Source organism: Mytilus edulis, chromosome 6 (genome assembly GCF_963676685.1).
Source record: "Mytilus edulis chromosome 6, xbMytEdul2.2, whole genome shotgun sequence".
In the NCBI taxonomy this organism is placed as follows: Eukaryota; Metazoa; Mollusca; class Bivalvia; order Mytilida; family Mytilidae; genus Mytilus; species Mytilus edulis.
Genome location: NC_092349.1, coordinates 92,964,096 through 92,981,319, shown reverse-complemented (window position 1 = coordinate 92,981,319; position 17,224 = coordinate 92,964,096). Strand labels below are relative to the sequence as shown.

General features: G+C 32.7%; 1 protein-coding gene across 1 annotated transcript in view; it reads left to right on the top strand.

Annotated features, from left to right (window-relative positions):
* LOC139528918 (uncharacterized) overlaps positions 1 to 17,224 on the top strand; it is a 166,098-nt gene that overhangs the window by 11,198 nt on the left and 137,676 nt on the right. Inside the window, exon 4 of the mRNA XM_071325155.1 lies at positions 7,106 to 7,157. Within this exon, the coding sequence (XP_071181256.1) occupies positions 7,106 to 7,157 (52 nt within the window). The remainder of the gene's footprint in view (positions 1 to 7,105; positions 7,158 to 17,224) is intronic.

Sequence of the window (17,224 nt, the reverse complement as noted above, 5' to 3'; positions counted from 1 at the left end):
AAAGTTGCAAAAATAACTGACTTGTCATTTTGGATCAGTAAGAACAAGAAGAATGAGTTCAACAATTGGTCTTATGAATGAACTGGGTTAATGTCTCGAATAGTTCAAATTTCCACTTTTCGGATTTTCATGTCGGCACTGGGGGAAACTTTGGTTACTATTGGCATCGGCTTAATGGCTTATGTCATTTAACCCAGATAAAACCGAAATTATGATTTTCCCAAATATTGAGACTCCAGACCTTAGCTTTTCCTTAAATGGTAAAAATATACCTTTAAGTACATCTCATAAGCACCTGGGAGTTAATTTCAGTAGTGACGCAAAATGGAACAATCATATTGAAAGTATAATTACAAGTGTAAAGAAACACTTAAATGTTTTACGTAAACTTAAATACCGATAATCTCGAAATAACTTAGAAAAACTATACTTAGTTTTTATTCGACCCATTTTTGAATATGCCACGGAGGTGTGGGATAATTGTGGAATAGGCTACTCACATAAATTAGAAAATTTGCAATTAGAGGCCGCAAGAATAGTAACAGGTCTACCAATATTTACAAAAACTGAAACTTTATATTCTGAGGTTGGCTGGGAATCCCTTTTTGAAAGAAGAAGGAGAAGAAAATTACAGATGTTTTATAACATGAACCAAAAGCATGCACCAGAATATCTATGTAATCTTGTACCTCCTTGTGTACAAAGTACAACCAACTACCCGTTGAGAAATGGTCATGATATTATTGTTCCATTTTGTAGACTTTCCCTTACAACTGAATCGTTTATTCCCTCTACTATACGTGAATGGAATAAACTTGATCCAAAAATTCGCAGTGTCGACTCTATTTCTAAATTTATGAAAGAATTAAAAACGATAGTCTATTATGTAAATTGAAAAGTTTTATTTGTACGGCCCAAGGAAATTAAATATTATCGTAACGCAATTGCGATGTTCCGCTTCATTCTTAAACAATGACCTATTTAGAGCTAACATTATAAATGATCCTTCTTGCCATTGTGGGTCCGATATTGAGGATGTCTACCATTACTTCTTCGTTTGCCCAAATTACACACTATGTAGAAAAACCTTATTCCATAACCTTAACTGGCTATCTGAAAACTTTGTCTTAGATACAAAACTATTAATTTGCGGACACTTGGAACTTTCGAACGAACAAAATATTAAAATTTTCAAACATGTTCAAAATTTCATAAAAAGGTCAAACAGATTTCTTATGCCTTGATAGAGCGTTATCATTACTGACACGGAACGTCATTGTTGTCATCAATTCACAAATCATCGTCACAGAATTATACGATTTTTCAAACTTTCTTTTTCTCTTTTTACTTTCTCTCCTCTTTGTTTACCGATGAAAACTAGTATTATATTGTATAAACTGTTTGTTTTATATGCATGTCCATTATATTATACTATTATTGTAACTTTATACTGTATTATGGAGAAGACTTCATAAGTATGATTTACTTGTGTCTAATCCATTTTGCTTTAATTCAGCAACTAAAATATGTTTAAACTAAACTATCGGCCACTGTGGTCTGGGTAACTCTCGGTCCCTCATGAGAACCATGTTTCCTATATTTAAGTCCTTTATCGGCCATTCCCACGTTTTCCTTACTGGAAGTGTATGTAAATATTCTTTATTCCATTTTGACCAGAATTCATTTTTATTCTCACAACACTTCAAATAAGCCACAGATGCTATCGCGTCCTTTGACGCGTCATGGAATACATGAACCTCCAAATGTGTAGAGTTTTAAAATGATATGTCTGAATATCTACGTGGTATTTGTAAGTCTTGAAGATGAACCAATGAGGATACCCAATTGTCTCATCTTAATTTCAAATGATCAGGAAGATCTTCATCCCAAATTGCAGGTCCAGATTCTGACATCATCTCTCGGAGAATTAGTTTTCCATTCATTGTAATTGGAGCTAGACGCAAACCCAATAGGGTCCAATATGCTATTAATGACCGACATAGCACCTCTGCGAGTGTACGGCTTTTCTCTAAAGACACTTTGAATGTAAATTAATCGACAGAAATGTCCCATGAAAGTCCTAAGCTGTGTTGCACAGGAGGAGTTTCAGATCCATGGTCCAGGTCCTTGAGGTCCGAAGATAAGTCTTCCGATGGGAAGCTTTGAAGAACGGCTTTACTATTTGACACAATTTTATGGAGTCGCAATCCACCACCATCTACAAGAGCCTTTTGAGATCAACTGCGGACTCAACATCTGGGCATGACATCAACCCATCATCAACATAAAAGTTGTTATAAACAAAGTCTTGAATGTCATTATCTGCATTTTGCACTGTTCTCCATAAACAATATATGGCAACAGAGGGAGAAGGGCTATTCCCAAAAACATGTACAGTCATTCTGTAATCAATAAAAGGGCGATGAATTTCATATGTTACCTTAAAGTTGTAAATAAAGGCAACAGTAGTATACCGCTGTTCAAAACTCATAAATCCATGGACAAAAAACAAAATCGGGATAACAAACTAAAACCGAGGGAAACGCATTAAATATAAGAGGAGAACAACGACATAACACTAAAATGTAACACACATAGACAAAATCCCACGAGAATAATATATATAAAACATCAAAATCAAATACATGAATTTGGGATAGACAAGTACCGTGACACGTCTTATCGCAATGTGAATTTACACTCAAAAATAAGAGAAAACAAACGACACAACGTTATCATGTAATACACACAGAAACGAACTATAATATAACAATGACCATATTCCTGACTTGGTACAGGGCATTTTTAAAGGAAAAAATGGTGGGTTGAACCTGGTTTTGTGGCATGCCAAACCTCACACTTTTATGGCCATGTGAAATATAACATCAAAATGACAACACAGGACTACAATATAAATAAATTGGAGAACACAATTGACAAAGAATCACACGAACAACAGCCAACAAAAGGCAACAAGTTCAAAATTTTAATACGCCAGAAGTGTATTATGTCCACACAAGACCTATGTGTGACGCACAGATACAAAAGTTTGAAAGCCGAAACGAGTACAAAGTTGAACAGCATCGAGGACCAAAAGATAAAAAAAAACATTTGTTCTACGTCTGTTGTCACTGCTACAGACTCTTTACGGAATCTCAGTAAAACACCTAATACATTGTTTGTTAGATCTGGTCCTTTTATAAAGACATCATTCAATGAGGTTCCGCTAAACTTAGCCGACGAATCAAAAACAATTCTCACTTTTCCAGGTTTTTGGGATGATATACCCCAAAAAAGGGAAGATACCAACATTCATTTCCTATGGATAAATTTGGTGCCTTCTCAGCATGTTTGTTCACAAACATCTTACTCGTGAATTCAAGTATGTGCTCTTTTTTGTTAGGGTTCATGTGGAGACTATGTTCCAACGAATTAACTCTCTGCACTGCTTGTACTCTATTATTAAGCAACACAGGTCTGTCTTGCCGAAACGGAAGAGGTGCAGTCCACCGATTATCTGACCCTTGTTTCACTTTAGAATCCATTAAATCTATAAATAGTTTGTCCTCGATTGAAGGTCTAATAGTTTCATCGTAAGGTGTTCTCTCAAAGATAGATTCAGGTTTTACAGTAAACACATTTGCACAAGGTTGAAAATGAGAGGTGCGCCCATCTGGCAAAATGAAAGTTTTGTTTACAGTTACAGTTTCAGTTCGATGAATCTGACCGAGACAAGATTCTCCTACGATCACCCACCCTAATCGCAACTTTTGAGCATAGGGCAAGTTGTCACCTCCCAAGCGTTGATCAAAGAACATGATGGGCTTGAAGCACATCTCTACCAATAAGTTATTTTGATATTCTGGTCAATGGGTGGTATTTGCGACGCTATATGTTGTTAAAATAAGCATGACTAGCTGCCACCTCTGGTAAAGGTATCTCATTACGGTTGTTTGGTATGTCGTTGCATTCAATTAGTGATGGAATGTTTATAGAAGTACTATGCTTTAACGTTTCAATTGTATAATGTCTTGCTACTCTACCCATTGTAGATACTTTGCCTGAGCATGATGATAATGTAAAATTTATATATTAAGCATTCTCATTAAAGATATCGAAAAACTTAGATGTACCTAATGAATGAGTACTTTGATCATCTATGATTGCATATACTTTCTCAGCCATGTGTGTTTTATTTTGTAGATAAGTATAAATTGGTAAAATATTAGCACAAGACTTTCTACTACTCAACGGATTTCCAAAAATCTTTGTACAAATAGCTGATACATGTGATATGTTATCAAGCTCCCCTTTATGAATCTTCTCACTTTCACAGTCATTTACAGATTGAGAGCCATTATATGGATCTATGTTTTGGTCATGTTGGTAAATGTGCAAAGCTGTTGGATGATTTGAACTTTTACAAATATTACAATGTATATTTCCCTACAGTTTCTTTGCAAATGTTTCTGAAGACTGCCGCAACGAAAACAAAGCCTGTTTCTCTTCAACAAGTCCATACGTTCAGTCATTAGCTTTTGAAGGAAAGCACTACATTCATTGAGATCGTGATGTGTGCCATGAATAGGACAAATTAGCTTTTCATCTGTTGTGTATACATCAGTTTTTCTAGTAGATACACGCAAATTAGATTGCATACTAGCAGGATTAAAAGGTTGGTTTGTCTTAGTAGCATACTGAAAACTGGGATCTGTACGCCATTTTGCCATGTCGTAAGTAAAGTCCACAAAGAATGAGAATGGCGGGTACAACATGTTGTGGCTTTTCTTGTATGTTATAGCTTCTGTTTCAAGCATTGCTCAATCAATTCTGGACTTCCATACCGAACATCCAAGCGGTCCCAAATTGTGTGTAAACCACCAACATGATCACTAGCACTGGCAGCTTTGATACTTTCCGCTTGTCTTCCTGAATCTGGACCAAGCCATTTTGTGAGAAGATCCAACTCTTCTGAAGGAGTCACACTAAGATTTTTCATAAAATTGAGAATGGAAATGGGGAATTTTTCAAAGAGACAACAACCCGACCGTAGAAAAAAAACCAGCAGAAGGTCACCAACAGGTCCTCAATGTAGCGAGAAATTCCCGCACCCGCAGGCGTCCTTCAGCTGGCCCCTAAACAAATATATACTAGTTCAATAATAATGAACGCCATACTAATTTCCAAATTGTACACAAGAAACTAAAATTAAAATAATACAAGACTAACAAAGGCCAGAGGCTCCTGACTCGGGACAGGCGCAAAAATGCGGCGGGGTTGAACATGTTTGTGAGATCTCAACCCTCCCCCTATACCTCTAGCCAATGTAGAAAAGTAAACGCATAACAATACGCATATCAAAATTCAGTTCAAGAGAAGTCCGAGTCTGATGTCAGAAGATGTAACTAAAGAAAATAAACAAAATGACACCAATACATAAATAACAACAGACTACTAGCAGTTAACTGACATGCCAGCTCCAGACTTCAATTAAACTGACTAAAAGATTATGATTTCATCATATGAACATCTTTAAATGTCTCTTTCCAAGATAGGAACTGAAATGGGCTATCATTGTATTTGATAAGTCGTGATAAAACAATATTCTTCCGAGCCATCATCTTTGTGATCAAATTACACAGTTCAATTTGCGAAATATTGTTGTTAACATCAGGAGGCACATATAGTGTAGGTGTATTTGCAAATGTGCTTAGTTGAGCAGATTGCGTTTCTTGTGTCAATCGTATGTATTATTCATTTAATATTTAAATATTACAATTTTAATTCTTATCAAAGATACAAAAAAAACCAAGATTTGAAAACTTTGTTTCATCAACCACCTTATTTCAATAAATTTGTCAGATTGTCTATTTGATCTACATTAAATTCAGACCGTTTGCCTTAAAGAATGCTAGCTACGTTGACATAATTCAATTTCGATGACCATAACATATAAAAATTAATGTATGGTTAAGTTTTAAACAAAATTAAACTCCATAATAAATATAGAAATTGATTCGAAATTTCCTTTTTTATATATGGTTTCTTTTAGAAATGTATATATAAGAAAAATAAAAAAATAAAAACATTTTCGTTTTTCATTTGCATTGTTTAGAATATCGAATAGAAAACACTTTTTGTGTGTTTTTATGCAATCAAAATATGGAAAATGGAAACCCATTCGTGTTTTGTTTCTTTCCTATTTTCATTTCTCAACTAATAAAAAAATGAGAGCAAAAATATACGGGACTAGATGGTATATTTTTTTAATTATCATAAATATATATGGTATGGTTTACTCAGCGTAATAGCCTTCAGGTACGGGATTTTCTCGCGAAACCGATTTGTGACCTTCTGCTGCTGTCTGCCTTTTTGTCGGGTTGTTGTAGCTTTGAATGTCCCTTTAGTACATTTCGGCCCTCTTTTTTGACAAGTTCCCTGTTTCTATTCACAACTTTTTACGATACAATTTACAAAAACACGGGGTAGATATGTGGTATTTTTTACTAAGCATGATAAATATAGAGTATTGTGCACTGACGACGATCTCGATCTAGGAAATACCAGTGACATCTTTAAATTGAAAATATTATCAAGATTTGGAAAGTCCAAAAAAGTATATCTCTGTATGCATATATGGAAATGACATTGCTTCATGACTTTAATAAAAACTTTAGATAACTGGTTAAATAAATTGTCTTTCAACATCATGTTGTTCATCCGTATAATCAGTACTGTAAATTCAGAAATTATTGCGAGGGTTTTATCATTGCGAAAAATGCGACAGAGTAACAAACGCAATAATTTAAACTCGCATTTTGTAATATTCCATATAAACTAAACGGGATTTTACAGTATTTAATTGGTATCTATATAAAAACTTTAAAAGAATAATCGAACACTATATCTTTTGATTATCGACTACTACACCCCATCATTATTTCCTTTAGCAATTTACACTGGCTCTCTGTTTCGATGGTATTTGAACCGAAGATCTGATCTTTATATTTATGTAGATGAATGTAACCTGATATCATCATTTATTCATGTAATGCTGTGGACAAAAATCAAACAAATCATAGTATATACTTTCTTTCTTTTGCAGTCATAAGCACTAAACAACCAGATGCTAAAACTGGTATTTCAGAGGGTCAAATGTAAGTAAGACATTTTTATTTTTATTTGTTTTGCATTTCTTGTTAAGCCTCTAATATAAATACCCCAGACAAATATCTATCTGGATTTTCTAATTAGTAATTTTTAAGATCAATATTTTTACAGATGATAAAGTGTCAACCCTGTGGTACCAGTTAATTTGCAAAATTGAGCATTACCGGAATCATGCCCCAAAACTGACCGTAAGGGACAATAACTCGTAAAGGAGTCAATTGACAATTTTTGTCATTTACTTAGCTAATATTTATTACTGTTTACAGTCTATCTATACTAATATTCAAGATAATAACAAAAAACTGCAAATTGTAAAATAACCAATTGAGGAGCAGCATCCCAAATAGGGTTAAAAAAAGGGGGGGGGGGGGGGTAGCGCGGACAATTCTCGATCTGAGAATGTTTTCACCGCGTGTCAGATTTGCTCTTAACCGAAAACTGCATTTCATTCACATGTTCTATTTTAAGCCATTTTCTATTTAAAGCCATGTTGGACATGTTAGTCAGCAGGCGGGGTCATCGACAAAATATTTAAAATAGATAACATAATAATGATTATGGCCAAGTTAGATTAAATTTGGCCAAGTAGCTTCAACGACAGACGACGGACGCTACGTGAGGAAAAAACTGGGCCCATTGGTCGTTGTTAGCAAAAAATTACCGTTTTAGACGTTTTTTTTGTTTTGACATATTGAACAGGTGGCTAGTTGTAATGTTTCTATTATTTCAAATGGCATTTCAGATACTTACAATTTGGCTATTTGCACAATGTAGAACAATATAACCTGATATAAAAGTCATGATTTCCCTCTTGTCATATTTCGTATAATCTATCTAAAAAATTGTTACCCGTAGTGTATCACTGATGTTGACTGTACTCAATAGATTTTCGTCCAGCAATATCATATGGTTTTACGAACGACTTCAATTTATTAATTCAAGACAGATAACTAATTGAATCTAGTCACCTATCTGCAAACTACATAAAAATAACTAGATCAATAACTAGATCACTTAATATTTACAAGAAATGAAGTACATTGTATCCAATGAAATAAATCCAAAATTCCATGCCTAAAAAAAGAACAAACAAAGAAATTGCTCGTCGTGTTGCTCTTTTTGTAACAAACCCGGTAAATAGTCTTATTTGGTAGTCACATTCGTGAAAAAGGAACAGGATTGTAGTTACGACATAAGAAACAAATCCGATATCATCTGTGAAACGTATATTCTAAAAACATCAACTAACTCGTGATTGCGTCCGTAAAATAAAAAAAACTGTAAACTTGCTTGTAAAACTAGCTTGAATTTTGTTTAGAAAAATGTGATTACCAATATCAATCAAACGTACGCCATCTTCACATATAGATATATATTTATTAGATATTTCGGGGCCCCCTTTTGCGAATGATATCACTAGTCAGCGAGCTGTGTATCCTCTGCCTGGCTCTATTCATTGCTAATGTATCAACTGAGTAACGCCAGGTTAGCCAAATTTGCGACCATACAAATGTTGTATACAGTAAAAAATCTGATTTTTTTTCATTTGTTTTGGTCTATAACGTCACACTACTGTCTAAATTTCTCTTAAATAATTCTCCCATGTATGAAACTAAGTATCTAAGCATCAGCTTGATCCTATTTAGTAGATCATTAAGTCTCATTCCTGTTTTACATAACCACCACAGTCGAATACCATTTTTATTTAGCTATATATATATATATAGTCGAAGGTGAATGCCGCCTAATCTTGCACTAGCTTGAATAAATGCATTGTTCACAAAAGAGGAACTAAAAATCCAAATGATAATTGGTGAACCTGCAATTCTTAAATAGCGGCTTGTCGCTCTTAAGTGATTGCAAGTTCATTACAAAAAATTATAACTGAAACAGTTATCATTATGGTGATAGAAATTGTTGTATTCGAATATTTGAACGAATTTAATCAAAACTACTCATGGCCTAAATGATTTTCAGGTTCATCTAACGAAAGATTTTGACACTTTTTAATCACTTAAGTGTCTATTTAAATTGATTCAATTAATTTATGTGAAAGATTATAACTGATTGAGTCATTACAAATGCTCCGATTCAAGCTTAAATGTGAAAAATCTATCAAATATGCCAAAAAACGTCACTTCTTTCCGTTGGTTTTTGTCAAAAATGAAAGTGGCCGAATCAGTGTTCATCCTCAACCTTGTATGTTATGTATTATCATCAAATACAACTTACATCTCAATATTATGATTGAACACGAATGCGACCACTTCTATTTTTTTTTGACGTTTTTACTTATGGATATTGTCATACTTTGAATGACAAAACTGTTTTATTTATTAATCCTACTTTTTCTGTTAGGTCTGTTTTTTTATAATATACATTTGACGTGACTCTGTACTTATGTATCCCGTCATACTTTGAACCACACAATTATTTTATTTATTATTATTACTTTTACTGTTAAGTCTGTTTTTTGTTATATCTACTTTACGTGACTCTGCATTTATGTTTGCCGTCATACTTTGAACGACAAAATTATTTTATTTCTACCTGTTCGAATTTCAAACGCGCAAATTTTACACCAGTAATAAAAACCTTCCATCCTTTATTGGTAGACTTTTCATAGATAAATAAAATCGTATAAGATAAGCAAAACGAGGAGGTTTAATTTGATGTATGCTTTTTTGTGCTCCTTCGTTGCATTTGTTGTTTTTATAGTGATTAAGATGATAACACTATGTTGACTGCTGAACCCCTATTTTTGACATTTTTACTATTTGAGTATGTTTGTTTTGTTCACGCATCGTTGACAATGTAATGGAATTTGATGCGACTGTCATATAAGTGAGAGGTTTAGCTAGCTATAAAACCAGGTTCAATCCACCATTTTCTACATTAGAAAATGCTTGTACCAATTCAGGAATATAACAGTTGTTATCCATTCGTTTGATGTGTTTGGACTTTTGATTTTGCCCTTTGATTTTGGACTTTAATTTTTGAATTTTCCTCGGAGTTCAGTATTTTTGTGTATTTACTTATCATTTAAGACGGAAACCGTATAAAATTTAACTAAAATATGTGCATTACATTGTCAAAAGCAGCCTATATTTATGTAGTAGAAGCATTCCTCTTTCCTATAAATAGCTAAAATATTACATTTTCACAATTTTGTAAAACTGCTCTATTTTGGGGCCAAAAAGGGGTCTTACTGAACTTACTACTTTCAGAATCAGACAGGCCATTTATGGCAGCGCCTGTGCAGCACCTATCCTGAAGGAATGAAAACTATATTTTCCTTTACTTAAACCCAAAACATTCAGTGACGTTTTTAGGACTCCCGAAAATTGCTCTCTAGCGATAGGAGTTTCATCAAAATGACAAAATAATTGACCAGTAATTTTTTAGTGATTATGTAAAGCAAAATCTGGACAAACATCAACAGGTCGCTTATCAATAACATTATTGTTCCTGTACAGCAAAGGAAGTCAGTCTTAGATGAACGTAAACGGATTTCATTACTGGCTAGATTTATCGTTATGTCTTTATACTCAAATGCACGGAAAAGGGTTGATGCCGGTTTTGGTCAGTACTTAGTTCGCTGACCTTTAGAAAAAAGGTCAAGGAAAACGAAGCTTGGAAGACAAACAGCAGGTTGAACGTTTTAAATCTAAAACAAAAAAAAATCAGGCGTAATGGGTAACCTAGCAATCTTTGGTCTACTCTGAAATGGCTTTATTCCTTCGAAGACTTTTATGACACAAAAACATTAGTATAATTGTTAATGTTACTGAAAAATCTAACCCGCAGAGATATTCGATTTGACAGATGATGCCGCAGTTCCAATGCATGACATGTTGGCAATGGTTATTTATTAAATGTAAAGGAATATGAAATAAACTTATCAGAGACACCAGGACTAAATTTAGTATATACGCCAGACGCGCGTTTCGTTTAAAAAAGACTCATCAGTGACGCTCGAATCCAAAAAAGTTAAAAAGGCCAAAAAAGTACAAAGTTGAATAGCATTGAGGACCAAAATTCCTAAAAGTTTTGCCAAATACAGCTTAGATATGAAATATAGATCAACGAATTGGAATAAGGCCCTGAAATTATTAAATGAGTGTAAGGCTTGTATGTATACCGTGTTAGGTGCGACTGTTGATACAATAAGTCGGTAAGTTTTAGTTTGGAGACCAGGTGTCACTTCCGCCATTGTGATAACCTTCTGAATTTGTCTAACTGATAACTAAAGAGAGCGTCTGCAATTTTATTTTTGGCACCTACTATAACTTTCACCTTAAACTAAATGTTGTATGCATGGTACGCAACACGAATGGTCGAATTATTGACATTATCCATTTTGATTTTGATGTTCTCTTGTTTAGTATATAAACAAACGCGATGCTGTCCGTACGAAACAAATTTTACTCATTCCAAAAGTGTAAAATGTTTAATCCCACTACCGAATCTAGCCTTTGAACTGTTCAAATTTTCCGTTAAGGTATGACCCACAACCAAGTTCAGCACTGCCTGCACTATCAGTTAATAGTTTCAAAATATCATTGCATGTCAAATTCAGCACAATAACATAAGAATCTCTGTGAAAAGATTTTAAGAATTTTAACAATATCATGACGTCCTTTTGAATTTCATAGATAATTCGAAATGTGTAAAATGGTTTTTGACACTAAGAGAGGGACGAAAGATACCAGAGGTACAGTCAGACTCATAAATCGAAAATAAACTGACGACGCCATGGCTAAAAATGAAAAGGACCAACAGACAAACAATAGTACACATAACAAAACATAGAAAACTAAAGAAAAAAGAACACGAACCCCACCAAAAACTAGGGGTGATCTCAGGTGCTCCGGAAGTGTAAGCAGATCCTGCTTCACATGTGGCACCCGTCATGTTGCTTATTAGATAACAAATCTGGTAAACAGTCTAGTTCGGTAGGTCACAATTATGAAAGGGGTGATTGTAGTTACGACGTAAGGAACATATCCAATATCATCTGTGAAACGGTTACTCGTGATGGCGTCCGTAAAATTTACGAAGAGATTATTTCAACTTCACCATTTGGAACTCTTGATTTAATAGCTTCCTTGTGAGCAACAACCCTCGTTCAAGAAAATCATGATAGGAAATGCAAGAACGGGAATATCGTATCAATTGGGAGATATATACACCGTATGCAGGTGCTGCTGGAATGTTGCTACTTAAAAGTTCACAATTGGAAAGCTAAAATCATCTCTTTTGTCGTAAAGTTTTGTTTTCAATCGACCCTCATTGTCAATTTCTAAATGTTAGTCAAGATATGAGGCCGACTTAACTGTGTCTGTTGTATCCTTTATCTCTAGTTCAATGGGATAAATGCGTTCGACATAGTCACCAAATTTTGCATGATTGAGTGAAAGAACATCATCTATGTAGCGAAAAAAGAGTGAAAGGATATTGCTAACTTCTTATCTTTTTTCCAAACAAGTTCCTGTATGAAGTCAGCCTCATAATAGTAAAAAAAACAAGTCAGCAAGAAGAGGGGCACACTTCGTTCCGTTTTGGAATGTCGATAGTCTATTGAAAAAAAAAACGTATGATGCAACAACATCATAAAATCTCCGCAAAAATGCTATATAGGATAGCAAAGCACGTGAAATAAAAAGCTAACAACTCAGTTAGCGTCTCGAGATCCCTGAATTTAATCTTCCGCTTTATTGCAAGTGGTTGCAGTTGCGAACGTTATTTGATAAGTTTTGCAATTGGAATACGAAAGAACCACCGAATATAACATTATCTATATAATAGTGCATTGAATGCTTGAAAGAAGATAAAACAAACAACAAATGCAGGAATGAGAGAATTTTTCAAACAAGGCTCAAGCAATTGAACAACAGAATGAAAGGGATTAGTCAACATAGAAATTACCATCAAAACATATTCCATATAAATAGGAGATGTGGTATGATTGCCAATGCGACAACTATCCTCAAAAGACCAAAATGACACAGATGTAACAACTATAGGTCACCGTACGGCCTTCAACAATGAGCAAAGCCCATACCGCATAGTCAGCTATAAAATGCCCCGATAAGACAATGTAAAGCAATTCAAACGAGAAAACTAACGGCCTTATTTATGTAAAAAAATGATCAAAATCACCTGTAGAAAGCATGTAATGAAACAGACAGATTACAATCGTTGAATTAAATATCAAATATATAATGTACTTCGTAATATTAATTAAATAAGTAGTGACAACAACATATAGAGAAAAAATAAAATATAAAAAAAATAAAAAGTATTATAATAAATTGAACGCAACAAAATAATAATAATGAATATTTCGAGTATGTTTAATGAGCAATAAGCTGTAACCAATGGAGTGCAATTTTCGCGGATCGGTGTCAAACGAAGATATTTGGTTGATATGAAATACAATAAAAGAGGGACCAAAGATACCAGAGGAACATTCAAACTCAATGACCGAAAATAAACTAACAACAATAAAAATCTCCATTAACATTACATTAAAAAATTCAAGTAGCACAATTATCATTAATACAAGACGCCGATTGCTACCTCTGGATGTCTAAAAGTATGCAAACATGTAAAATAAGCAATACATTGATCCCTAATTTGCTTTGAAACTTTTATATTTTAATGACACATCCCCAGATTTATACAGGAGAATATTTCTGATTAGGCCACCTGAGTTCCGAAACTGCAAAGGAAGTATTAAAACCTAAACAATCTGAATTTTAAATCACTTACATATATTAATCTGCTTCCTTTGAATGTAGGTATTGAGAAAATTGCATGATACAGTCTACATGCATCAATGAAGGTTCCTGAGCTATTTTAAAAATCGAAGCGAGAGGATTTTAACTTTGCAGTATAAACTACAGGCTAAAATGACTGAAATGTCAGAGTTATTATAAAAAAAAGGCCTCCGTGACGGGCACCTTAATATCTGTGTTTTAAAGATTTGTATGATACCAAGCCAGTCCAGTTCAAACTATTATCACTTGGTACTATTCTAATTTACATGTTATGAATATAAATTAGCAAAACTAAAAAAATTATTACCCAGATAACTTGCTTTCTAATCTCGACAAAGTTTTTTAATTCGTTTCATGATTTAAAATCCAACTTTTTATTATATTTCTAAGTAAAATTCTGGAATATCCAGTTATGTGATCTAGTTTTTTTAAGGTTTGGTTTTTTAAATTCACTCTACAGTGACTTGCCTTGAGTGTTACCGTTTACCTGTAGCTATTGTTCAACTAGATTGAAACATTGACCAAACAATAGGGACATTTAAATTGACCAGTTGGTTTTGTAAGATTTAAATCTACCTGTAAAAAAATTTATTCACCTAACCCAAAATTTCAGCATGCTTTTTTCCTGAAATTTTTCTTGACATAGGATTATTCTATCAAAAAATTGAAAGGGTAGAACTATTTATGGTTTTCATTGTTTAATATCCCCAGTATTGATAATATTTCTAAAATTTACCATAAAATGTGAATCAGTAAAGTATTTTGTTAACTGCATATAAATATTTATGAAAATTAAAACTGTTTTTAAATAATAAATGATTCTTTAAATTCATAACCCTCATACATAGTATTGTTCATTTGTCAGTGACACATGAAAGAGCTATCCAGGTGATTTCAGTTTCAATTTTCATTTGGATTATGTGTTGTGCATTTCTTTATAATGTCCGTTCAAGATTTTCATTTTGGATTATGATATTTGCGGTGTTCTTCTTTGTAATTTATTATAAGAGGATTTTTGTGGAAAACATACTGTGTTTACTGAAGGAAATTCAATTTGCAAAATATGGAATAAGTTATATAAAAGGTTATGAAAAATCAAATTTGAATGCAAGTAGGAGAAATAATTTAATCACATTCATTATAAATCTTGGAATATATTATTATAAGAGTGATTCACCTGTTTAAATGGAATATATATCATGGGAATTATCATGAAAATGAAACAAAATGTTAAATTCATAAAGTGAATATAGTCTAATGTAGTGATAAAGTGAAATGAAAAGGTAAAATATTCCAAAATATTCCTAATGTTGGGATAATATGAATGTGAAATTGGAAATAATCATTGTAAAGTTCTGGATCTAATATTGTTTGATTTGAATATGAAATAAAAATGCAATACTGTGGATATAATAAAATCAAGTGATATAGTGAAAATATATGAATAAACTTATCCAAAAAATTTGTAAAGTGAGGATACTCATTTTAAATGTGATAATGGAAATAATCAAATATTGCAAAATTCTGTACCTGTTTTTAGGGATATATATACCATGGGAAATTTAACGGAATATTGATATATAGAGAGAAAATCTAGTTATACTGTCAAAAGCATGAACAAATATTTGAAAACTTTCATCATGTTTATAAAAATTAGAAAAATGTTATGAATTATTTCAGATAAAGAAAATTGAATACTGGATGAGATATAAGATATGTAGAGTAAATAAAATAGTTCATTCAAATATGATTTTGATATTTCAATTTGAAGATACATTAACAATTTGTACAAGGAACATGTCAAAAACAAATTATTTTGAGTTATTTCCCATTAAAAAAGCTAAACAGATATTAATTTTTTTTTTCAACAATATACAAGAAATCTAACACTCATAGTATTTGGCTATGAAAACATTAAGGAGGAAATGTAGTGAATTATATGATATGCAATTAAATTTCTTTATGAAAGCATATAGTCTTGATCTGGCTTGCCTTTTTCTTAAATTTTGAATGACAGTAAAACAAATTCTTTAAATGAGGTGTTTTTTTGGCTTTGAATGATTAATTATTTCAGGGAAAACATCCATTTCCATAACAAAAAGACTAATAGCAATGTTAATTTCTTTACCTGTTTTAGGATTCTCTAATAAAAAAAACATGAGAAAAGGATTTTTTTTTATCCAATTCACAGTGTTTAGTTAATGTAAGAACATGAAATTAGCTTGTGTCTTTGTATCAGATATAAGTGGTAATTTATTCATACCATATAAACTAATTTATATTGAATGCATATTATGTTATTTAACAAAGATAAAAATTGAAGCCTTGATGCCATATAAAAATATTATAAGTTTAAAAAAAAGCTATCTCAGATATACCACAACAGTAACAGGTGAAGTAATAGGATAAAAATACTTCAGGAAAAAAGCGTGCTGAAAGTTTTGGTTAGGTGAATAAAAAACTAAACAGGTAGCTTAAACGTAGATTTAAATCTACCAAACCAACTGGTCAATTTAAATGTCCCTATTGTATTGTCAATGTTTCAATCTGGTTGAACAATAGCTACAGGTAAACGGTAACATTCATAGGCAAGTCACTGTAAAAATGAGGTAACTTATCCCTTAATAATCAAAAATAGCTTCGGTTTTATTTTTTTTTGTCTGTAGCAATCTAGAGACCCATCTTATCTTAAGGGATGAGAAGTAGCTTGTTATGTCGGTCATATTACGCCCTCCCTGGTTGTAATCTGCTACCAAAGTATTTTTTTTTTAAAATTGGCGTTTTTACCATTCCACATTAAACTAAAGATTTCTCTTTCTAGATCAAGTATATTTGAGTTACTTAAAACTGTAACCTTAACTATTAGAATTTTACCTAAGATTATTATTATTTTAGATAGAGGTATACTGTAAACAGCAATACTGTTGTAACAGATGTGCCTTGATTTGCCTAGGTTAATTCCCCTTAATTTGGACAGATTAATTATTTAGTATTTAAATGTTTATTTTAAGTTTAATTTTATTTAAACACAGTAAGATAAAAGTAAGGATTGTTAATTTAACTGTTTTAGTATTTAACTTTCGATGTTTTTATAATGTTTTATGAATATTTTTATTATTCAACTTTTCTTCAGTACCGTTTCAGTTAAAGTTACCTTGTTTAATGACAAGTTTAGAATATCATTTGTTGTTCAGTCGGAGTCGGCCTTGCACAGGCCTCCAATTACTTGCCAGACTGTATCAGTTCACTTGAGTTTAGAGTTAGCCACCACT